General features: G+C 43.3%; 1 protein-coding gene across 3 annotated transcripts in view; it reads right to left on the reverse strand.

Annotated features, from left to right (window-relative positions):
- LOC141224331 (uncharacterized) overlaps window positions 1-26,628 on the reverse strand; it is a 149,539-nt gene that overhangs the window by 20,363 nt on the left and 102,548 nt on the right. The window contains exon 15 of one of the 3 annotated variants that reach the window (XM_073666912.1): window positions 22,602-24,416. The exons of 1 other annotated variant lie outside the window; for it this stretch is intronic. In XM_073666912.1, coding sequence (XP_073523013.1) covers window positions 22,602-24,416 — 1,815 coding nt within the window. Of the gene's footprint in view, window positions 1-3,514; window positions 3,564-22,601; window positions 24,417-26,628 lie in introns of those variants that run through there. One more of the 3 variants, XM_073666910.1, reaches the window with a different exon arrangement.

A 26,628-nucleotide genomic window follows, 5' to 3' on the forward strand; every position in this document is an offset into this window, starting at 1 on the left:
CTGGAAAAAGTCTGATAGTCTTTAGAACCAGGGCTGTGGAGTCAGAGTGGTGGAGTCGGAGCCCATAATGGTGGAGTCGGAGTAGGTATGAAATGGACTGACTCCGACTCCTAAAGTATATAATAAATTGGTTACAGTAGTTCAATGCACTTTGTGGGGAATATTTTTTCATAAGAATTTGGGAAAGTTATGAAATGTCCTATAAATGTCAGTCCTATTCCTGATATAATAGTCTAGACTTTTAGCTGAGATTAATCTGTGCTACAGTAAATTTATCACTTAAACATGAGCCATGTATGAGGGAGTCAGAGTAGTGGAGTCGGTGTCATGGAAATTGAGGAGTCGGAGTTGGAGGTTTGGCTTACCGACTCCACAGCCCTGTTTAGAACAAGGCCAGTTCCTCACACTTCTTCCCCACATTTTAAGCACGGACACGAAAGTAAGTGGTCTCACCTTTATGGCAATGAAACTTTGTATCATCCAGTTTCCTCAAAGCATATTCCATGTCACCCTTGTGAATAAACTCCACAATCCCCATTCCACCCTGGTGTACATCAGCATACTAGACATCTCCAGCTTCTCTCAAATGATCTTTCTGATCCTGCCAACTCCCCAATGGGGGGGAAGCCCTGAGACAAGAATTCTGTATTTAGTTTGCTGGGGCAAGTGTCTGTTCCTCCCGCAGGGTCCTCCATATCCACCCCTTGATCTCCGGTTTGTCCTGGGAAACTCAACACGTACCCGATGAGAACCAAATTTGTATCCATTGCAACCAACCCCAGAGTGCTGACCACCAGCTAGGGGGATGGTCACTTGGCGGCCAGGTAAATATTGTTCTGGGGGGACAATATGTGGGCTGACCAGGGTGATGGGAGAGTCAGTTTCCCGAAGTCTCTGGGCCTCCTCCCTAATGTCATTTACCTCCCCCAGGTCAAATTCCTTCATGGTAACAGTCATTGCATTTTGTGTATTACTCACCACTGGGGTGGGGGGTTAGTCTGCATGTTGAGATTGCTCTGCTCATTCTCGGCTGATGAAGTGTGAACCGGTCCTTGGCTTCAGGTTACGACATTGGGCCAGTGTCACACCAATCCTGCTCCTAGGTTGTGATGTGGGCTAAAACATTCCCGGCATTCCCTGTCAAAGTGTCCCATACGTCCACAGTTATGGCAGCCTAAGTCCCCCTCGCCTTGACGCAGACCGTACTTGGGGGCTTGGGAAACTTCCTCATCTTTGTGAAGTTCGAAATCCCCACAGTTCCTCCTCTGGCCGATCCATGGGTCTCGTTGGCTGTACTTCCACATAGCCCTTGTCGATTATCAGGCCATTCATCAGCCAATCTTGCAGCCTCATCCAGGCTGAGTGGTTTTCAATCCGCCACTATTTCTTTTAAGTCACCCGGGAGTTTAGACAAATTGTTCCAGCATGAATATATCCAAGACATGTTCTGCTTCCCGAGCCCTCAGTCCTTCTATCCACCGAGTGCATGCCATATGTAGTGTGTTAACAAACTCCCGAGGCGTGTGTGCACCGAGCTTGTCAGTCTCCTGAAACTTCCTCCTGGTAGTTTTCAGGTGTGACGATATACCTCTCTAGTAATGCGCTCAATGTGTAAAAATCTGGGCCAGTCACTAACTGACACCTCATGCAGCAGGCAGACGTTCTTAAATAACCGGAGATGTTCATCAATATCCGAGGTGTCCTCACTAAACTGTGGTATATCCCTGTACCTTAAAGATGCAGGCCCCTCTCTCCTGTTATCCACTGTCCTCTGTGCTGGGGAGTGTGGGAGTACTGCTAAATGAACACCCAGATATTTGCTTAGCACTGCCGCCCACTCTATCTCCATGGCGCACTCTCCTAGCACGTCCAGCATCCTCCTCAACTCAGTCAGTCAACCCTCCACCATCTGGATGACAGGCCTGGGCTGTGGTCCCTCCACAGATATGCCCTCCTCCACGTCTGAACTGACCTCCTCCTGTGGTTGTTCCCGGTCCCAGTCGTCCAAGCATTGTATAAGGGTCACCCGGCTGTCCTCCGGCAACCAATCTAGCTCTCACTCAGAGCAAAGGGCTCTCAGCAATTCCTTCCTGAGCCTCTTGTAGATTGAGTCTGCCATCTCTTCTGCCAAGACATCATTCAGTAAATTTCCCTGGCATCCTGTCCAGATATAGGTGATCCCACTGTTGCCACCACTTGTGAAGATCTGAGGTTGTGCATTGTAAAGATTCATCTAGGCAGGTTAACGGTTCATCAATATTTTATTCCTTACATCAAGGTTTTTACAACAACTCCAGGTAAATGGCCAGAATACAATTGTCTCAGTCCACAAGATCCCTTCCCTGGGACGGTAGTTCCATTGCCTTCGTACCAGGCGATAACCACTGTCTCCCAACTTTTTGTTGGCCTACAGCTTAAATATCTCCAGCCAGTATAGTCTGTATTCATATTCCATGATCCTCCAGATGACAGATAAAACAAAGGAAGCACAGGTATCTAGTAGCAACAGTCCATTAAGAAAGTTTAAATCCAAACGACAGATCCCACAACTGTAGCACGTTTATCCAGCCCAGTCGGTACTGATCTCCAAAACTCCATAGACCATCCATCCATCCCTGGGCTACAAGACCTCACTGAACAATGTGGCTTCTTTTTGTCCTTCACTGGGATCAGCCCCCTCAAAGCTAAGTGTGCATTAGCGGAGGTATTTTTCCTCAGGCTGAACTCATCACATGGGCTCCCCAGGATCTACTTTCCCCATCCACACAATGAGCCTAGTGGCTGAGAAAATAATGGCTTAAGGCCCCTGAGATAAGGTCACTGAACAGAAGCATTGATTCCTAAGGCTGAACTGACAAGTAAATAAATCACTAATAAAACACAACAAGATCGATGGCACGGGTGATCCATGCTGGAAAAGTCTGATAGTCTTTAGAACAAGGACGGCTCATCACATTGTCCTATTTGTTGTTTGCTTCATAACAAATAAAACCAAATGTTCACAGTTGTCAGCATGTTCTTAACATGAACTGATACAAATCCTCAAAAAAACAGTGATATTTTAGGCTGTGAGGGAGCAAAACATGAACAATGCCAAGGGGGCAATTCCTTTCACAAGCCACTGTGTGTATAAGATGCATAATGGGGGCATCATACTGTGTGGGGCATCATACATATTGCATAAGGGGCATAATGGGGGCATTACACTATGTGGGGGCATCATACATCCTGCATAAGGGGCATAATGGGGGCATTACACTGTGGGGGCATCATACATCCTGCATAAGGGGCATAATGGGGGCATTACACTGTGGGGCCAGTAAAGGGGTCCTGTACTATGAGAACAATACGTTTCCTCCCTTCCTGTCTCCATAGTTGGGTCGTATGTATCTATTACAGGAAACAGAACAAAAACCTTATGATTCTTATAAAAGGGCAACACAAGACTCCAAAAGAGTCTCGGTGCTGAAGGGGTTAATGCCCCCTGCGCCCAGTAATGGGGGTCTCCACATACCTCCACCTGCAGAGCCGCCACCACATATATGGCTGCTCTGTGCGCACAGGAGCTGTGATGAGGTCACAGGAGGGGAGGAGTCAGGGGTCACATGATCAGGGGCCTCAGTGGATGCAGGACTCTGCTGTGCTGGTTGTCATGGTGCTGGATGAGCTGAAGTTTATGTGTGGGGTCAGGAGGGGTTTACAGTGTGGATGTAGCAGAGCCGTGTGTGTACGAGGTGTACGGAGCGGAGCCGCGTGTGTACGAGGTGTACGGAGCAGAGCCGCGTGTGTACGAGGTGTACGGAGCGGAGCCGCGTGTGTACGAGGTGTACGGAGCAGAGCCGCGTGTGTACGAGGTGTACGGAGCAGAGCCGCGTGTGTACGAGGTGTACGGAGCAGAGCCGCGTGTGTACGAGGTGTACGGAGCAGAGCCGCGTGTGTACGAGGTGTACGGAGCAGAGCCGCGTGTGTACGAGGCGTGCGGAGCAGAGCCGCGCGTGTACGAGGCGTACGGAGCGGAGCCGCGCGTGTACGAGGCGTAGGGAGCAGAGCCGCGTGTGTACGAGGTGTACGGAGCAGATCCGCGCGTGTACGAGGTGTACGGAGCAGAGCCGTGTGTGTACGAGGTGCACGGAGCAGAGCCGCGCGTGTACGAGGCGTAGGGAGCGGAGCCGCGCGTGTACGAGGTGTACGGAGCAGAGCCGTGTGTGTACGAGGTGTACGGAGCAGAGCCGTGTGTGTACGAGGTGTACGGTGCGGATCCGTGTGTACGGAGCAGAGCCGTGCGTGTACGAGGCGTAGGGAGCGGAGCCGTGCGTGTATAAGGCGTAGGGAACGGAGCCGCGCGTGTACAAGGCGTAAGGAGCAGAGCCGCACGTGTACGAGGTGTACAGATCGGAACTGTGTGTACGGAGTGGAGCCATGTATGTGCAAGGTGTACGGAGCGGCCAATAGCAAAGCCCTCGAGGTGTGATGAACATACGAACCCCTAAAATGACCCCATTTCGGACACTGTACCCACGAGGGAAGTCATTTGAGGGTGTAATGGGCGTTCTTACGTTCTTATCCCACAGGTGTCTCACTGATTTCTTTACCACTCGGTTGTGTGTAAATAATATTACATTTGCTCAGAGCCGCAGCGAGGGCTTCAACCAGGGGTGGACACACCGCCTTTGCAGCCGCACCCCGGCCCAGAGGTGAAGGGGGGCCCATGCAGGAAGAAGGGTAGTGCTCTTGATGATTTTTGATACCCTGGGCAGAGTGCGGCCATTGAAAAATGGGGCATGTCATGCAGGAGAGAGGCCGGTGGCCAATGAACGCTTCCCCATCAGACTGATGAGAGCGCTCATTGACTGCTGTGTCTGTCCTCCTGCAGGGTCTTACAGTGGGTCTTCTGTCTCCTGCTGTTCCTTTCCCAGCAGAATTTCCTCTAAGAGTAGGGGGTTGGGGAGGAGAGTCCACAGCATTGGACATCACACAAGGGCAGGAAGGTGAAATCAGTCCTGTCTGCTGTGTCCTCCTCCTCCACAGTGGGTTCTGCAGCCCTCTCCAGAAGACAGCAATATCATAAAAGATTAGTATAGGAGTGTATGTATATGTGTGCAGGGCTGGCACCAGGAATTTCAGGCCCCATGCTGGCAAAAACTTTTTAGGCACCCTGGAGACTCCGCCCAGGCTCCACCTCCACTCCTCGAACCTTCCACAGTCACACTGCCCACTCTTGGAAAAACTCCACTTCTGCACCACATCCTTATCAATCACACATTAAGGGTATGTGCCCACGCTCAGGAGGCGCCTGCGGCCCCGAAGCTGCGGGATAGCCGTGCGGCTTCTGCCCTCATTTTATGCAATTGAGTGGTGCAATTTTTTTTTTTAGTACATGTGGAGTTTCCTCATAGAAGTTAGACTGTGGAGAAAGTCCACATGTAAACCCGCAAAAGAAATTGACATGATGCGGGTCTGAAAGACGCGATGCATGCCAGTTTTCGTGGGTCATCCATTGGTGCACAGAGTCGCATAGTGGACATGGGATTTCTAGAAATCCTATCCACTATGCTGTAACACCTGGCCGCTGCAGGTTTGTTCCTACATAAGCTGCAGTGTCAAACCCACAGCAGCTCCTGACCATGTGCACATACCCTAACAATTCCCATAGAACACCAGATCACATACAGTGCCTTATGAAAGTATTTGGCCCCCTTGAACTTTTCTAACTTTTGCCACATTTCTGGCTTCAAACGTAAAGATATAAAATTCAAATTTTTTTCTGAAGAACCAACAACAAGTGGGACGAAATTTATTGGATATTTTAAACTTTTTAAAAAATTAAAAAAGTGGGGCGTGCAATATTATTCGGCCCCTATACTTTCAGTGCAGCAAACTCACTCCAGAAGTTCAGTGAGTATCTCTGAATGATCCAATGTTGTCCTAAATGACTGGTAATGATAAATAGAATCCACCTTGTGTAATCAAGTCTCCGTATAAATGCACCTGCTCTGTGATAGTCTCAGGGTTCTGTTTCAAGTGCAGAGAGCATCATGAAGACCAAGGAACACACCAGGCATGTCCGAGATACTTTTGTGGCGAAGTTTAAAGCGGATTTGGATACAAAAAGATTTCCCAAGTTTTAAACATCTCAAGGAACACTGTGCAAGCGATCATATTGAAATGGATGGAGTATCAGACCACTTCAAATCTACCAAGACCCGGCCGTCCCTCTAAACTTTCATCTCGAACAAGGAGAAGACTGATCAGAGATGCAGCCAAAAGGCCCATGATTACTCTGGATGAAATGCAGAGATCTACAGCTGAGGTGGGAGAGTCTGTCCATAGGACAACAATCAGTCGTACACTGCACAAATCTGGCCTTTATGGAAGAGTGGCAAAAAGAAAGCCATTTCTCAAATATCCATAAAAAGTATCATTTGAAGTTTGCCACAAGCCACCTGGGAGACACACCAAACATGTGGAATAAGGTGCTCTGGTCAGATGAAACCAAAATCAAACTTTTTGGCCACAATGCAAAACGATATGTTTGGCGTAAAAGCAACACAGCTCATCACCTTCAAAACACCATCCTCACTGTCAAACATGGTGGTGGCAGCATCATGGTTTGGGCCTGCTTTTCTTCAGCAGGGACAGGGAAGATGGTTAAAATTGATGGGAAGATGGACGGAGCCAAATACAGGACCATTCTGGAAGAAAACCTGTTGGAGTTTGCTAAAGACCTGAGACTGGGACGGAGATTTATCTTCCAACAAGACAATGATCCCAAACATAAAGCAAAATCTACAATGGAATGGTTCAAAAATAAACATATCTAGGTGTTAGAATGGCCAAGTCAAAGTCCAGACCTCAATCCAATCGAGAAACTGTGGAAAGAGCTGAAAACTGCTGTTCATAAACGCCCTCCATCCAACCTCAATGAGCTCGAGCTGATTTGCAAGGAAGAATGGGCAAGAATTTCAGCCTCTCGATGTGCAAAACTGATAGAGACATACCCCAAGTGACTTGCAGCTGTAATCGCAGCAAAAGGTGGAGCTACAAAGTATTAACTCAAAGGGGCCGAATAATATTGCACGCCCCACTTTTCAGTTTTTAATTTTTTTAAAAAGTTTAAAATATCCAATAAATTTCGTTCCACTTCACGATTGTGTCCCACTTGTTGATTCTTCCCCCAAAAATTAGAATTTTATATCTTTATGTTTGAAGCCAGAAATGTGGCAAAAGGTAGAAAAGTTCAAGGGGGCCAAATATTTTCACAAGGCACTGTACATAGCAGCAGCTTTTGTTTTGGACACAAGATTTTGTAAGCTGCCGCCACGACAAGGTAGACTCTTCTGGCAGGGCCCTACTCTACTCTAACCTATTAAACATTTCTTAAAATATCCAGTACTCTATTTAGGTATATTTTTCTTTAAGGGAATGTGTCACATACATTTTTTCAAATAATATCACATACAAAGGGACAAAAACCATCACACCATGGCCGGACCACATATTACCACCACATAGTAACCGAACACCACATGCAAGGAACAAATACCACCACACCATGACCAGACCACATATTACTACATACAAGTAATACTATATACAAGGAACTAGAAATTTGTGTGAAAACCACCGATGTTAGGAAATACACCCACATCTGATCTGGTGCAAAGCATAATATCCTGGCAAATGATCATAGAGCCGCAGATATTCCGAGCATTATCAATCATATCAACGGGAGGCAAATAGATGCATCATTGTAAAACAGACAAAAACAAGTATGTACAAAACACTGGTGAGATTACTGTAGAACATTGCAATGGTGAATCAGATTAGATGGAGCATACAAATCCATGCTATCCAGAAGTTGGATGTATAACAGATCAATTGCAATGGGACAGGTCTGCATAGAGTCTGATGCAAAACTTGATCGTGAGGCTATAGGTATAGCAAGCATTTCTATCTGTATCAATGAAAAACAGATTGTCATGGAAATATTGAAAATCTTTTCTTCTCCCCTGTCATAAATATTAAGAAGTCTCTCTCCCAGACTCCTCTTCCCTCCTCCCCTATATTACTTGTCCATGGGAGAAGAGCTGACACTTTGGCCAGTGGCCTCTATGCAAATCAACACACACATGAGAAGGGCCTTGTAAGCAAATGCTGGCCCAAAAGGTGCTACCAAACCCAATTAACACAGGCTTGTGATAGATTTACAGCTAACTGAGAAGGTTGTATTCCCAGTGCTTCAAAGGGAATGTAACAAAGCCCTGCAGACGGCCCAAGCCAATATGAAATAACTAAAGTTCCATATGTCCGATAATAATGGGGCCTATATTTTGGATGGCAGGGTCAGCTAAGGAATAATATGGATATTTTCCCGTCTCTGTAAGCCTCTCTGGGGAGCTGTGCCGCAAAAGTAACAAAATAGCAGACGGCAGCTATACCGTGTGTGGTCTCTGGAGAAAGGTAAAATCACAACAGAACATATGGAGTCACTTTTGGGCCTCTGCGATCAACCCACGATAAGTTATCGCAAAAAAAAAGATATCTAATAAAAATATAAAGGCTAGAGACTAGCCCCCGTGATGTCATCACAGGGGGTATGTGGGCAGGTCTCCCATTAGGCATAAAAAAATCCACGGAGTATAGATCAGCACTTATGTTGGAAGTTACATATTTTGTGTAGCACGGGTCACATTCGCTGAACAGGATCGGAGTGCTTCTCTCCAACTATACTGAGTCGTCCCTGCGAGCTGTATAGAGTAAGTTGAGAATTGGAAGACAACAGTAATGTGTTGCCTGACAAAGGTTTTCTATAGAGTGTGGTGTCCACTTTATAAGATGTTACTATCCCTGTCAGGAAAATATCCAGAAATGGAGTGGAAATCAAAGGTTCGCTGACAGTGGATTTTAAATTTAAGGAATAAGAATTCAAATACACTTAACTGGGGGTCACCTCACCATACCAAAAGTACATCATCAACATATCTACCAAACCAAAAAATGTGCTCAAAAAATGGATTATCATCAGAAAAAATGTAAATTTCTTCCCACCACGACATGTACAGCATAGCCAAAGATGATGAGAATTTGGAGCCCATGGGGACTCTAAGTACTTGTAAATAATATTTAGAATCAAACATAAAATTGTTGTGGGACAACAAATATTTTATGTTATAATGAACCTTTTTAAATTCACAGAATATCCACTATATTTATTTAAATGGTGTTGAACGGCAATGATGGCCAATGCGTGAGGGCTGGAGGAATACAGGTTGACAACATTGCTGGTGACAAACCTATATTCTTTCTGCCACACGAACCTGTCAAAAACCCTCAGGACAGACGTAGTATCTTTCACATGGCCTGGTGTTTGAATAACCAGAGGATACAAATGTTCACCAGCCATTGGTTAAATTCTCATTCAATGAACCCATACCCTAGATAATAGGGCGAAGGGGGGGGAGAGATACCCTTTTGTGTTTTGGGGAGCCCATGAAAAATGGGATAATCGGGTAACTGCCAGCGCTGAATTTTGTTATTAAACCCCGACAAATAAATGCCTTCCTCCAGAATAGTGGACAGCATTGTTTTATACAAATTGGTAGGATTCATAGAGAGCACCGGAGAAGATTTCATATATCAACAGTTCTAATAGCACATACTCCGGGGCATCAAAACATTGTGTCCATAGAGAATAATGATCTCACACATTTTTCTTTCTTTGGTCTTGAAAAAGTTAATTATCCGGTAAGGGGTGGAAACAGACAGAAACCCCTTAATATGCGTGAAGCCTTCTGGATCTGACGTGTAAATACTAAATACCCTTCGGGTAATGAATTTCCGCAATGACCTGTTTTACATCTATTGATGAAATTCATACTGGTTTCTTCCCAGCAGACATCTATATGGTGACATTCCAGGTTTTCTGAATTTATTTTGTGTTTTTCCGGTTATTATTTGCCGGTGTACTTATTTGCCTTTCTGTATATTGCGCTATCATCGCTGATTCATCTTCGCAGAACGCACATAAATGATGCAAATATCTTAAAGATTTTTCAGCAATGACGGAGTATTTCCAATGCAATGTTCTGCAGCTTATTTATCTTCCATTTCTCATATATTTATTTTTGTCAGTTTTTTCGCAATATAATTATTTGTTTTTCGTTGATACAGATAGAAATTCCCGCTACATCCACAGCTTCACGATTCAGTTCTGCATCAGATATTTGTTTTTGTCAGTTGTATTTTAATGTAATTACCTGTTTTTCGTTGATACAGATAGAAATGCTTGCTCCATCTATAGCCTCACGATCAGGTTCTCCATCAGACTCTATGCAGACGTCTCCCTTTGCCATTGATCTGTTATACATTCAGCTCTTGGATATCATGGATTTGTACGCTCCATCTAATCTGATTCGCCATTACAATGCTCCACAGTAATCTGATTCACCATTACAATGCTCCACAGTAATCTGATTCGCCATTACAATGCTCCACAGTAATCTGATTCGCCATTACAATGCTCCACAGTAATCTGATTCGCCATTACAATGCTCCACAGTAATCTCACCAGTGTTCTGTACTTGTTCTCGTCTGTTTTACAATGATGCATCTATTTGCCTCCCGATGATATGACAGATAATGCTCGGTATATCTGCGGCTCTATGATCCTTTGCCAGGATATTATACTTTGCACCAGATCAGATGCGGGTGGATTTCCTTGTAAATCTTTTACTATGTAATCAATTTTGATTAGCATAATTTTTTCCCCTTTATATGTTCATTGTTATAGGTTTATAGTTTCTCCATAAATATTGCATATTATTTTATATTATTTTTTACGCGTGTCAGATCGATAAGAACAATATTTCTATTCACAATTTAGACATTGATGCGTTTTATCTGTTTATTGGACCTTGTTATTACGATGCTCTATATTGAATCTATCATCCATCTCATGTATACATGTTCCTGTCCCTCTATAATCAGTATATCCTCCCACCTTCCGTTGCTATAGTTGATGGCATTTGCAATGTTCTGACCCTGTGATCTCACACCTGTACACTTAATCCCGGTGTTGTATTCCTATATGGGATAATCCCCTGGCAGCTAACACCGGTGGTCTTCACACAAATGTCCTGCAATAAACAGTTTATATACAGAGGGGGATACGGATATGCATGAATAAGAGGATGAGGTCTAATTCTATCTTATTTTTCACCATCATGGTGTTTTGCATTTCTGTCTGTATTTGGTCTCGTTGCCTTCAATGTGAACTGTGGCCTGGATTTTCTTCACACCTTTTGCATGTCTAATTGATTTCTCATTTCGTGTCATGTGACTCCATTGTGCTTGTATATATATATATGACTTCATTGTCCTTTTCTCATCTGCTATAACTATGGGCGCAACCCTAACGCCAGAAACGCATAAGAATTTTACATTTTTTGTTTTTTTTTAAATGATCCAATACATTTCTGTCATATTTTACCTGTTGGGAGTGCTGATTTTCTCCTTTTCGTTTTCTTCATATGTCTGTGCTCACCAGCGGGACCGGCACCCTTCAGTGGACTATCTTCACCCTGTTTGGATTCAGCGTTGCAGCTCCCTAACCCTCCCTCCTGTTTCTTCACAATATTTTAACACGTATCCTAGGCCTCGATGTTCCCCACACAAACTTGCTGTTAGAATTGTTGAGACGGGAGAAAAAGGTCTGAGGAACGCAGACCGGAACGGTCTGAAATATATAAAGAAGATCTGGTAAAATGTCCATTTTGATCTCACTAATACAACCAAAGCAGAGCATTGGTTTCAAGTTATAATTCATTCGATTTTCAACCATTTGTTCAAGGATGGGGGATATAATTTAAATGATACAGATCATCCAAGTTCCCCAGAATTTGTATACCCAGGTACTCAATTGTGTCTTTCTGCCACTTAAAGGGGAAGTTAGAAATTAGTTATTGTGTCAGTTCAGGGTTAAAAGTTATGTTCATGGCTTCTGTTTTAGAGTAGTTGGCTTTAAAATTGCTTACATGGCCGAGTTATTCAAATTCCTTTATTATAGAGGGAAATGAGATCATTGGGTTTGAAACATAGAACAACAGGTCATCTGCGTATAGAGCTAGTTTATAGTGATGTGAGTCTATAGTAACTCCACTAATATCTGGATTTGTGTGTAATGCTACCGCTAAATGTTCCATCACCAATGTGTATAGCAGAGGTGATAAGGGACACCCTGGTCTCGTCCCCTTTTTAATAGAAAATGTGTCAGATAGAAGGCCGTTTACCCTATCGCTTTAGGGTCAGTGTATAAGGATAGAATTTTAGATAACAAGAAAGAGTCCATCCTAATTTGTCATAAGGTGCTCTTCAAGAAAGTCCAATGCACTGTGTCAAATGCTTTTTTAGCGTAGGCAGAAACAAGGCACATTGGGATCCCCTGTTTTTTTGCATGTGAAATTAACAACGTTTTATTTTTATTATCACGAGCTTCTCTGCCCTTAATGAAGCCAACCTGATCGTTGCTGACAATTGAGGGTAGATAGTGGGAGAGCCGTGGTGTAATCACTTTAGAGAATATTTTGACGTCTACATTATTTAATGATATTGGACGAATATTAGGGCAGGTATTTGGTTCTTTTCCAGGCTTTGATGAAACCATTATATGAGCCTTAAGTGATTGGGGGGCAAAAGGGGGAGTCTTCTGAGATATCATTGAACACTTTGGCTAAAAATTGTAATAACAGAGGTGCAAACATGTTATAAAATCTATTATTGAACCCATCTGCCCCAGGGCTCTTCCCGATAGGGAATGATTTAATGGCCTCTCCTATCTCTTATTCAGCAAAAGCTTTGTCTAGTATCTCCTGCTCAGGGGTCTGTAAGGAAGGAACGGCAGTGTCCTTAACCCCTTAACCCCCAAGGGTGGTTTGCACGTTAATGACCAGGCCAATTTTTACAATTCTGACCACTGTCACTTTATGAGGTAATTACTCTGGAACGCTTCAACGGATCCCCCTGATTCTGAGATTGTTTTTTCGTGACATATTGTACTTCATGATTGTGGTAAAATTTCTTCGATATCACTTGCGTTTATTTGTGAAAAAAATGGAAATTTGGCGAAAATTTTGCAATTTTCAGAATTTTAATTTTTATGCCCTTAAATCAGAGAGATATGTCACACAAAAGAGTTAATAAATAACATTTCCCACTTGTCTAATTTACATCAGTACAATTTTGGAACCAAAATTTTTTTTTGTTAGTGAGCTATAAGGGTTAAAAGTTGACCAGCGATTTCTCATTTTTCCAACAAAATTTACAAAACCATTTTTTTAGGGACCACATCACATTTGAAGTCACTTTGAGAGGTCTTTATGACAGAAAATACCCAAAAGTGACACCATTCTAAAACTGCACCCCTCAAGGTGCTCAAAACCACATTCAAGAACTTTATTAACCCTTCAGGTGCTTCACAGGAATTTTTGGAATGTGGAAGAAAAAAATGAACATTTAACTTTTTTCACAAAAATGTTACTTTAGACCCAATTTTTTTTATTTTCACAGGGGTAACAAGAAAAAATGGACCCCAAAATTTGTTGTGCAATTTCCCCTGGGCACGCAGATACCCCATATGTGGAGAAAAACACTGTTTGGGTGCACGGCAGGGCTCGGAAGGGAAGGACCGCCATTTGACTTTTTGATTGTAAAATTTGCTTGAATAATTAGCGGACGCCATGTTGCGTTTGGAGAGCCCCTGTGTGCCCAAACATTGGAGCTCCCCCACAAGTGACCCCATTTTGGAAACTAGACCCCCCAAGGCACCTACCTAGATGCATAGTGAGCACTTGGAACACCCAGGTGCTTCACAAATTGATTCATAAAAATGAAAAAGTGTTTTTTTTCACTTTTTCATTTTTACGAATCCATATGTGAAGCACCAGGGGGTTCCAAGTGCTCACTATGCATCTAGATAGGTGCCTTGGGGGGTCTAGTTTCCAAAATGGGGTCACTTGTGGGGGAGCTCCAATGTTTAGGCACGCAGGGGCTCTCCAAACGCAACATGGCGTCCGTTAACAATTTGAGCCGATTTTCCATTCACTTTGTTAGCAGACACCATGTCGCGTTTGGAGAGCCCCTGATGTGCCTAAACAGTGGAGCTCCCCCACAAGTGACCCCATTTTGGAAACTATACCCCTCAAGGATTTTATTAAGTTTTTTTGGCCGCGAAGCATATGGGGCGGAGACTCGAGCATGTCACTCAAATACCCACGATACTCAATGCATACCAGAGCACCCGATGCAAACTCAAGTAGCGAGCACTTGCGCTCAACACTAGTCGCCATATCGTCATCTTTTTTTCTTACTTTTGAAAAAAATCCCAACCCCATCACAACCCTAACCCCAAACCCAGCCCTAACCCTAGCCCAACCCTAACCCGAGAGTTTATTTTTTACGCCGTTCCTCGTGCGGTATAAGTGATTAGACGACTTTATTCTTCGGGTCGGTGTGATTACAGTAATACCAGAATCATATGGGGTTTTTATGACTGACAGCTGTTACACACTAAAAGACACATTTTTTGTAAAATCTAGTTTTTGCATCGCCATATTTTGAGAGCTATAATTTTTCCAGATTTTGGCAGACAGTCATGTGACGGCTCGTTTTTTTGCGGGATGAGTTGACGTTGTTATTGGTGCCATTTTCAGGTACGTGACATTTTTTGATCACTTTTTATTTCGATTTTTGGGAGGCAGAATAAACAAAAACCAACAATTCAGGAATTGTTTTTTTTTATTCTGTTCTGCGTGTGGTAAAATTGATAAGGCAGCTTTATTCTTTGGGTCAGTACGTTTACAGCGGTACCACATTTATATCGTTTTTCTATGTTTTGCACTTTTACATAATAAAAGCAATTTTATAGAAAAAATTATTTTTTAGCATAGCTTTATTCTGAGAGCTATAACTTTTTTATTTTTCGGCTAATGGAGCTGTATGGTGGCTTGTTTTTTGCGGGACGAGATGACGTTTTCAGCGGTACCATTTTTATTTATATTTGTCTTTTTGATCGCGTGTTATTCCATTTTTTGTTTGGCGGTAGGGTGATAAAGCATTGTTTTTTGCTTAGTTTTTTTTTTTTACCATGTTCACTGAAGGGGTTAACTAGTGGGACAGTTTTATAGGTCAGGTTGTTCCGGATGCAGCGATACCAAATATGTGTACTTTAATTGTTTGTTTGTTTTTTTATAATATTTATTGATGGGTACATTATATTTTTATTTTTGGTGGATTATTTTTTTTTTTTTTCACTTTCTGATAGTTTTTATACTTTATTACTTTGTCCCACTATGGGACTTTCACTTTTTTTATTCTGATCGCCTGTATAGCGCAGGGATGCAGCACCATTCCTGTGTTATACAGGCTGTCAGGGCTGCACAGGGAGAAGATTCTTTTGTCATGCACTGCGCATGTCCAAAAAATCTTCCTGCTGTCTGGTGACCCGGATGTTGTCATGACGACATCGGGTCGTCATGGCAACATCCTGGAAGCCACGGCAGACAGCGCTGGAAGCCGGAAGAGGAGGTGAGTATCTGCGATCACCTCCCCTTGCCACCGCAATGCTGCGATCGACTTCGATCGCAGCATCGCGGGGGTTAATGTGCTGGGAGCGGTGCGTGACCGCTCCCTCCACATAGTACCAGGTGTCAGCTGTGACAATCAGCTGACACCCGGCGGCGATCGCCATGACGTACTAATACGGGTCTGGCTCTTAAGTCCCAGGGCACAGACGCGTATTAGTACGTCTAATGTTGTTAAGAGGTTAATATAATTGTCATTTTTAGTTTCAAGAATATTAGGTGGCATGTCGTGGTATTGTCCATGAATATTATATAGCGAACTATAAAAGAAACTAAATGCTTCCGCTATGTCAGAGGGTTTATGAATTTCTGGCCCGGGTGCCCCTTTTATTTTGGATACGTATGTCCTTTACACGTGTGGATGTAACCTTCTTGCCAATGAGAGACCACATTTATCTGTGAATTCCTACGAGTACCTTCACATGTGATCTTGGCATTTTGTATATGTTTGATCTAGTAAAGACCTTCGCTCCTTTCTTTTTTTCAATCAGATCATTTTTATTTAACAAAACTAAGAAAGACCAACATTTTCTTTTTTTAAATAAACTTTGTGACAAAAAAAAATAAAAATAAAAACCAGTAAACAATACAAGAACCGGTTTACAATGATATAAATCCCAATATCGCTCTATAGTACAAGGTTTTGGAACAGTAATTTTACATTTGTACATAAATATCTGAATACTTCCTGACGGCTTATTTTTTTCCCTATTGAGACTTCAAAAGAAAAAGAATATATTTAAGAAGGGACAATTGTGTGGACTGAGATTATCATTTGCTGACACCTTGGATATAAGGATATACATTCCTGGTTTACTGTAAGGAAATGTACAAACGATCCAGGATAGTATTTCTGAGAAGGTTCTTTGAAGCAATACCCGGTGTATTTAACCATTGATCCCATATGTGTATGGATTTCTTGAGAGCGTTCCTTTAATATAAGATCCCCTTTCCAAGCATAGAGTGTTATTTATCCTGGATTTTAGTTCTGTTATCGTTGGGGGAGAATTGTCTATCCAATGTAGTGCCAACAACTTTCTGGCTTGGAATAATATTCTTGAGGTAGCTATTGCCATATGGGAGTCTGGATCTACGTCTTCTCCCAGGAGTCCTAGGATACAGATTTTAGGTTCCAACTGAAGTTGTATCCCAAATACAGATAGTACAAGAGCGATCACCCCCTTCCAGTAGTCGCCAATATTTACACATTTCCACGTCATATGCATCAGGTGGGCGTCCTTTTGACCACATCTAGGACATGTGTCATCCGTTTGTATTTCAATTTTAAATAAAATACTTGGGTATCTATATACCCTATGAATGAGAAGAATTTGGGACAATCTTTGTGACTCTGACAATGAAAGATTCGGTGTCAAATCTAGTATTTCCCCCATTGCTCCTCAGATAACGGACTCACATCCTCCTCCCATTTTGTCTTTACTAACAAAGGATATTTATCCAAATGTAGGGCCAGTAACTGCCTATAAATAAGGGTTAATAGACCTTTTGTATCCACTGCTTTAGCAATGGTATCCATTGGGTGATGTATCAATCAGTATGGCGTTTATTCTAGTACCCCTATCCTCCCACTCACTAATATTATTTAGCTTCTATAGCTCTGGTAAGTTATAGGTGTGCCATAAAGGAGTATAGTTTGTGTACTTTCCAATCCCCAGAATATTTTTACCCCTATCCCACACCTTATATATTAACTTTAGTGTACGACATTTTAAGTCATTTTCTCGAGGAGGCCCCATATCTAGTACCGAGAATGGAAGCTTCCACTTGGTTCCTTCCATAAGTAAATGCCCTGAAATTACACAATATTTGCGAGTACCCCATCCATGAAACTACTTTTAGCTCCCTTCTAGTGTTAAGCCGGTCTACATATACCTGGAGGCAAGCAGATCATTTATGTTGTTTGTCAAGGAGATCAATCCGCTCAAGCAAATGGGAGACTTTAGCTGTTCTCTCCTTTTTTTAGCTTTTATCTAGGTTTTATTATTATACCTCTGAGGACACATGTCAGTGCTTCCCATTTAAATGGTAAGGCAGTTTCATCATGCTCATATATTTGAAGGAGTCTATAGTCTCAAGAAGGTCTGAGACACAGAGCGAGTCTTTCAGCAGATTATCATTTAGGTTCCAACATCTGAAGCCTTGGTGGAGGCCGGCATAGTCAGATCTATAATATAACCGGGGATGCGTGTGTCTGTCTGAAGCCTTTATAGACTGTGGAAGCGCGACACGCCTGCGCAGACTGGCTCCAGACAGAAGCAGGCATGGAGTCGTTACAGGTAAGAGGAGTGTGTATGGCGCCGGAGATCATGGTATGCGTAGACACTGAATGCATACCGCGATCTCCGGCGCCATACTTACCTGACCGGGAGGAGCATTGCCTCTCTTCGCCGGAGACCGGGGCAGAAGTGAAGGTGTCGGAATCAGCACATACACATAGCGCTATTTGCAGTGTGTCTTCAGCAAAATGGCGCCAGACAGCGCAGTATGGGCATGCACGTACTCTGGCGCCGCACTCCTCCCCCAGCCTCCGGCAGAACAGAACACCGCAGCGCTGGAGCACAAAGAAAGGTGAGATTAAGTGTTTATTTTTTTGTATGTGTGCAGCGTGAAAGGGATGAGGGGAGCCATACATACCAGGATTGGCGGGTGAGGGGGCAACACATCAGGATTGGGGGATGAGGGGAACCAAGCATACCAGGATGAGGAATGGGGTGCCATGCATACCAGGATGAGGGGGACCACACATTCCAGGATTGGGGGGTGAGGGATGCCATACATACCAGTATAGGGATGAGGAGTGCCATGCATACAAGGATTGGTGGGTGAGGGGACCATGCATACCAGGATTGGGGGGTGCGGGGTGCCATGCATACCAGATTAGGGATGAGGGGTACCATACATACCAGGATAGGGATGGGGTAACATGCATACCAGGATAGGGACGAGGGGTACACTACATACCAGGATAGGAATGCGGGGCACCATGCATACCAGGATGAGGGATGGGGTACCATGCATACCAGGATAGGAATGCGGGGTACCATGCATACCAGGATAGGGATGGGGTACCATGAATACCAGGATAGGGATGAGGGATACTATACATACCAGGATAGGAATGCAGGGGGTACCATGCATACCAGGATGAAGGGTACCATGCATACCAGTATAGGGATGAGGGGTGCCATGCATACCAGTATAGGGATGAGGGGTGCCATGCATACCAGGATAGGGATGAGGAAGCCATATATACCATGATTGGGGATGAGGCGTGCCATGCATACCAGGATGAGGGATTGGGTGCCATGCATACCAGGTTTCTGGGATGAGGAAGCCATACATACCAGAATTGGGATGAGGGGTGCCATGTATACCAGGATGAGGGATGGGGTGTCATGCATACCAGGATAGGGATGAGGGGTACCATGCATACCAGGATGAGGGGTACCATGCATACCAGAATAGGGATGAAGGGTACCATGCATACCAGTATAGGGATGAGGGGTGCGATACGTACCAGGATAGGGGATGGGGTGCCATGCATACCAGGATAGGGATGAGGGAGCCATATATACCAGGATTGGGGATGAAGCGTGCATTGCATACCAGGATAAGGGATTGGGTGCCATGCATTCCAGGTTTCTGGGATGAGGGGTGCCATGTATACTAGGATGAGGGATGGGGTGCCATGCATACCAGGATGAGGGATACCATACATACCAGAATAGGGATGAGGGGCACCATGCATACCAGAATAGGGATGAGGGGCACCATGCATACCAGGATAGGAATGAGGGGCACCATGCATACCAGGATGAGGGATGGGGTGCCATGCATACCAGGATTGGGGGATGAGTGGTGCCATGCATATCAGGATGAGGGATAGGGTAACATACATACCAGGATTGGGAATGAGGGGTGCCATGCATACCAGGATTGGGAATGAGGGGTGCTATGCATACCAGGATGGGGATGAGGGGTGCCATGCATATCAGGATGGGGATGAGGGGTGCCATGCATACCAGGATGGGATGGTGGGGACAGGATGGGGGCAGCAGAAATACCAGGAGGGGGGCAGCACATATAACAAGCATGGGAGACCATATACCAATAAAAATGCTCGCCACCCGTGCATAGAAAAGTTCAATAGCTAGTTACAATATACAGGAGCATGATCTGACCATACAGCAGTTCCTACCTGAGATGTAGGTTGCCATGCAGGCAAGTGACGGCTAATTAAGAAAAGGACTATATGGCTATGTATATTGTGTAAAGGAGAATAATAGGTATAATTCTTTACGTCTGAATGTAGTATCCTCCATACATCGCCCGGTTGAGACCAAAGCACAATTAGCAAAGCTTTCGTTTGTGTTTTAGATTGGTGACTCCAGCCCAGGGACGCGTCTAAAGAAGGATCCAAGACAAAATTAAAGTCACCTCCAATGATGATAAGGTCCTCCGCAAAATATTTTAGTTTGTTTAAGTAATGACAGCATGTCTTAATTTGGTCACAATTAGGGAGATAGAAGTTTGCCAAAGTCAAAATTTTGGAGTAGATGGAGATCTTAACAAACACATACCTCCCCTCCGTGTCAGACAGTGTTTCTACAATAGTACGCGGCAGTGATCTGTGGCGGCCGATACTCAGCACCTTAGACTTCAAAACTGCATTTTTCTGGGACGCCAAGATGAATAATATCTATTAGTAATCTGAGGTACAGTATATGATCGCCTCTAAAGTGTGACTCCTGAAGAAAGAGAAAATGTACGTGCTGTTTATGCCTATGATAAAACACGAGCTCCTTTCTCTGGAACATTAAGTCCTCTGACATTCAATGAACAAGTTTTGAGTTGTGCCATATTATATGAAAAAAAGGGGGAATGGAAGAGAGAAAGATTAAAAGAGGACGTATAGACGGTAGATAGTAACGTCTACCTCTCAGTGTCTAAGAAGTATAGATTATGAATATATCAAAACAGTAGGAAATTGCGAAACAAGCAGATCCCAATGCAAGTCCCTAACTGGGGGTTGTCTTTACAGGCGTAAGTCAAACTTTCAGTTCTAGGATTCCTATTAGGTGGAACCATGGAATATAAAGCAAGTAAAGTAATAAAGCCTTATATTACAGTAGTATCATGTGGACTCAACTTATATCCTGGTCTAAGATCTTATATGAACTTAGACATTCTATATAGTGGAAGAGTGGCACCTAATGCTCTATTTAGATATATCTAATTATATGCTTAAAGAAATAAGTAAGCATCTGCAAACTGTCTCTCATCAGGGAAGACAAGATTCATTTCAGGAGCTCATATGATTGGCAGGTTCCTTTCCCATCTGGCTGCATCACCATCAAGTTCCTGATCCATTGAACACCTTCTGTGACGTGCTGGAACTCTCTGTGGCAATGGTGGAGCAGGTGGCCAGTCAGATATAGGGAATGTCCAGGGCATCACAAATAGGTCTCATGTTGCTTGGATCTTTGAAAATATACAGCTGGAATGGGTACCCCCAGGAGTACATCAGGCCATTTTCCCGGATGGCATCAAGTAGTGGTTTCAATACCCTTCTTTTAGCAAGTGTCATTCAGGATAGATGTGTGAGCAATTATATGCGTTTTCCATTGAAATCACCAGGATCCAACTCCTCTGCTTTCCTCACAATGGCCTCTTTTACATTGAAAAAATGTATGCGAGAGATAGTGTTCCTTGGACGCTCAGGATCTGGGCCATGATTGCCTATTGTACGGTGCGCCTTATAAATCTCCACCTCCTTATCAATAGGATCACCAAGAATATTAGTGAATAATGATCGCAGTGTTGGCATAATCACTTGTGCATTGATGCGCTCAGGTATACCCCTTATCCAGATATTATTGTGATTTTCTTGATCATCAACCATATTAAACAGATGGTTTATTTACTGCCTGTGAAGATCTAGTGTTAGTTTCTGAGCATTATGATGGCCTCTAACTTGGACATTATCCTCTAATCTCTGTAACTTGTCAGTAAGCTGTGACAGGATAGAAGTGAGGGGACGTATTTCAGTATTGTATGTGGTCTCCAGCCTCTGACTATATTACTCCATATCTTCTTTAGTAGGGCTAGACGCAATCTAATATACAAATAAGTTATGTTGTTCCCCATATCAGAATAACCTGTGGCTGGGGGGTAAATGTCCCTGTGAAGCAAGCACTGCTCAGCATGTGGGCTTTGGTGAGAGTACAGGGAGATTTGTGGAGCTGTTTTCTCGTGAGGCCGACATTAAGAGAGAAGTTGGTGCAGGACTGACAGTCTGGAGCTGTCTGGCATCATGAGGGTTAAGACTGCTTCTTTTTCCACGCTGAGGTGAGGCAGTAATGGCTCCGGAGCAGGAAGATAAGACCTTCCATAAGAAACGCTGCATACCAGACATGCTGACAGAGGTGGAGGACCTCAGATTAACCTCCGATCTCTTCTTTCTTTCCCATATCGAACGTCATGTTTGAGGCTGTAAATTGCTTATAATTGCCCCAGGAACATGGTCTGAAGACAGTGCTCTCAGTGTGTGCGTTCTCTTGATGCTGTGTCCAGGCCATGTCCTTCCTGTTGATGTACAATACGTCTAAAGGTGGCGTTGATTGGCAGCAGGATTGTGTGATGTAACAATCTTGTGTGATGTAACATCCTTACGGAAACGCGAGTTGTGACACCAATGGAACTGCGCCAGAACAGGAAGTGCGTATGAGGGTTTTTATTTTAAAAAGGCTAAACATGAGGAATGAGAAGGAGTTGGTCTAGTAGTGGACAACCCCTTTATGAAGATATAATTTTCGGTTAAAAATGAAAAAGGCTTCTCCCCTGTGTGACGTCTCTGAAGTTTGTTAAGAGTTGATCTCCGTGTAAAACATTTCCCGCATTAAGAACATGAAAATGGCTTCTCGTCTGTGTGAGTTCTCTGGTGACTAAGAAGTGATGATTTCTTCACAAAACATTTCCCACATTCTGAACAGGAAAAAGGTTTCTCCCCTGTGTGAGTTCTCTGGTGCTTAACCAAATCTGATTTCCAGCTAAAACATTTCCCACATTCTGAACAGGACAAAGGCTTCTCCCTTGTGTGATTTTTCTTGTGCGTAACCAAAACTGATTTCCAGCTAAAACATTTCCCACATTCTGAACAGGAAAAAAGCTTCTCCCCTGTGTGCTTTCTCTTGTGCGTAACCAAAACTGATTTCCAGCTAAAACATTTCCCACATTCTGAACAGGAAAAAGGCTTCTCCCCTGTGTGAATTCTCTGGTGCTTAACCAAAACTGATTTCCAGCTAAAACATTTCCCACATTCTGAACATGAAAAAGGCGTCTCCCCTGTGTGAGTTCTCTTATGCTCAACCAAATTTGATTTCCGGCTAAAACATTTTCCACAATCTGAACAGGAAAAAGGCTTCTCCCCTGTGTGAGTTCTCTTATGTTTAACCAAATCTGATTTCCGGCTAAAACATTTTCCACATTCTGAACAGGAAAAAGGCTTCTCCCCTGTGTGAATTCTCTGATGGCTGATAAAACTTGATTTCAATGTAAAACATTTTCCACATTCTGAACAGGAAAAAGGCTTCTCCCCTGTGTGAATTCTCTGATGTCTGATAAAACTTGATTTCAATCTAAAACATTTTCCACATTCTGAACAGGAAAAAGGCTTCTCCCCTGTGTGAATTCTCTGATGGCTGATAAAACTTGATTTCAATCTGAAACATTTTCCACATTCTGAACAGGAAAAAGGCTTCTCCCCTGTGTGAATTCTCTGATGGCTGATAAAACTTGATATCAATCTAAAACATTTTCCACATTCTGAACAGGAAAAAGGCTTCTCCCCTGTGTGAGTTCTCTGATGTCTGCTAAAACTTGATTTCAATCTAAAACATTTTCCACATTCTGAACAGGAAAAAGGCTTCTCCCCTGTGTGAGTTCTTTTATGCTCAACCAAATATGATTTCCGGCTAAAACATTTCCCACATTCTGAACATGAAAAAGGCTTCTCCCCTGTGTGAGTTCTCTGATGTCTGATAAAACTTGATATCAATCTAAAACATTTTCCACATTCTGAACAGGAAAAAGGCTTCTCCCCTGTGTGAGTTCTCTTATGCTCAACCAAATCTGATTTCCGGCTAAAACATTTTCCACATTCTGAACAGGAAAAAGGCTTCTCCCCTGTGTGAGTTCTCTTATGCTCAACCAAATCTGATTTCCGGCTAAAACACTTCCCACATTCTGAACATGAATAAGGCTTCTCCCCTGTGTGAGTTCTCTGATATTTGATTAAACCTGATTTCTCTGTAAAACATTTTCCATTTTCTGAAAAAGAAAATGGCTTCTCCTCTATGTGACTTCTCTGGTGAATAACAAGATCTGATTTCTGGTTAAAAAATTTCCCACACTTGAAACAAAAAAATCTATTCTCTGATGTGTTAATGCTTTGATGTTTAAGAAAAGACTTTTCGAGGGAAAAACTATTTCCATATTCTGAACATGAAAATGGCTTCTTTGCTTTCGGTGCAATTTGTTTTTTAATGCTTATTTTGTGACTTTGATTTTCCTTAGTATTCGGTAATGAATCAGAAGACAGGACCTGTTTCAAATGATCAGATGATAGCTCTTTGCTGTGAATGGATGATGGTATATCTGGGTTAATGGCATTCACTTCAATTGTATCCTGTGGGATCTCAAGATCATCTGATTTAAAAATTGAAGATGTCAGCTGTCCCCCTGATCTCCTGGTACAGTCATCTGCCAAGAATAAAACCAATTATTATTTATGAATAACATATCCTTAAAATTTATATTGTTGAATATTTCTACTTAAACTCTCTGTAAAAATGTACTTTATGTAAAAGTATCATTATTTACCAAGAAAACATCACAGAAAAAATCAGCCTTACCAACACCAAATCAGATAACAAATGCATTAGCATTTTAGTGTTGGTTGGGTGTACTGGGGTGTCTGTCCATGTGGGGTGCACTTATATAGTGCTGGGCAACCTTCCTGATGTAATAGTATGGGCATCATTAGGCTAAGCCAGACACTGTGCATCACACCTACCTGTGTGACTGGCGTCCTATGCAAGCTTCATCTGTGTGCATCTTTAATACTAGGCAACCACCCCCTCCATGAATTGGTACGATTGTGAGTGGTTGCTCCATCAGTATTTTGCACCTGCGCTGCCCCCACCTTTATCATGGGGGTCTGCGGCATCCTGCTAGTGCATTTCTTATATGATTTGTGTTGGTAGGCTGTATCTTTTTCTGTGATTTTTTTTATTTTGCCCTATGTTAGCCGTCATTATTCACCAAGATAATAACAGTTCACAGTCTAATAGAAAACCTCATAGGATGAACCAGTAGAGCGTGGTGTCCAACTGTTTGTTAATTCTGCCTCCCTAATATGCAATAAAAAGCCACCAAACAATGTTATGTAGGCAAAAATAATATCAATAAAAACTTCTACTCATCTCACAAAAAACAAGTCCCCACTCAGGTCCATCATCTGTCAGTGGAAAACCAGAGGTTTCCACATTATTAGTGGCTCAAAGGCTCTTGAAAAACAACATGGCTTCCATAAACTAATCCAGCAATATCCGCTCTCCCAAAGTCAGATCTCCCCCTCGCTTCTGAGCCTTGCAGTGTGCCCAAACCATATTTAGCATCCGTGTATTTGACATTACTATAGTGAGAAGAACCCACTTAATTTACGGTGTGTGTCTCCTGGAGCACAATCTGGACACTATGTGTTGGGTAATGAAATTATATATTTGTAATTTTCACTCTCCAACATCCACTGCGTGCTAATTTCCGGAAAGTGCCTGTGGAGTCAAAATAGTCACTACTCCTATAGATTATTTCACTGAGAGTTATAATTTCCAATATGAAGTCACTTTATGGGGATTTCTACTGCTCAGGTTTTCTGCAATTTGGTCACATTAGGGCTTCTGTAAATGGTGTGTCCCATCTCCTCTGGGATCTGCTCCTGCGACGTCTGCTTCTCTCACCAGGCGCCGTCTTATTCATCCTGCAGGCGGCGCTGGTGATGGAGGAGATGTCAGAACCAGAAGCTCTCAGCAGCGCAGGCTCTGTCCACCCACTAAGATTAGGGTGCCTGGGACCTGTAGTACCATCCAGTCTGGCAGTATGGGTGTGTGTGCTGTCCAACTGGAGTAATCTGCTCCCTGCTTCAGCCAACTGGAGAGCACCGCACCCTACTAAAGCTGGAAGCATATTGCCGGAAGCTGCCAGATACAGCCTTGTTCTCCTCTGGTTCAGACCTCTGTGCTCAGCTCCTGGCTTGTGTATTTGTTTCCTGTTGTGACTCCGACCCGTTTACTGACTACTTTTGTGTGGTTTCGTATTTTCTCTGACCTCCATGTTCTGACCCAGCTATCTGACTATTCTTCTTGCCATCTCACACCACAGAACATTAGGTAACACTGTGGCCCAAGCTTAGGGGGTCTGTGTCTAAGTCCAAATCCATGTAGAGTGGTTAAAGGATGATGAGCAAGGCAAACCCTGGGATCTGGAAAATGGAGTATATAGCGCCAAGCCTGTTTGTGGTAGCCATCTTTTGAGCTGCCAGGTGACCATGAACAGTGTCCCCAAAACATTGTGTCTGCAAACTATCCCAGCAAAATCTGCTTTCAAATAGCTAAATGCCGCTCCTTCCTTTCTTAACCTGCCATGTGCCCAGACAGTAGTGTACAACCGTATATAGGGGATTGTCAGATTCAAGAGAAGTTGGAATATTATTTGTAAGGTCCATTTGTTTCCTATTATCCTTTGTGAAGAATTCCAAAGTTATCACCACATAAAGTGACACACATCAGATTTGAAAAATGGGCCCAGATAGGAACACAAAACTGGCTGCAGGAAGGGGTTAAATCACACTATTTTGGGCACTAACTACTATAGTCAAAACTGTGAGTATAGACCATAACATCTACTGAAATGA

This window comes from Phyllobates terribilis, unplaced genomic scaffold (genome assembly GCF_046119375.1).
Source record: "Phyllobates terribilis strain yellow unplaced genomic scaffold, ASM4611937v1 Scaffold_391__1_contigs__length_1789467, whole genome shotgun sequence".
Classification (NCBI taxonomy): Eukaryota; Metazoa; Chordata; class Amphibia; order Anura; family Dendrobatidae; genus Phyllobates; species Phyllobates terribilis.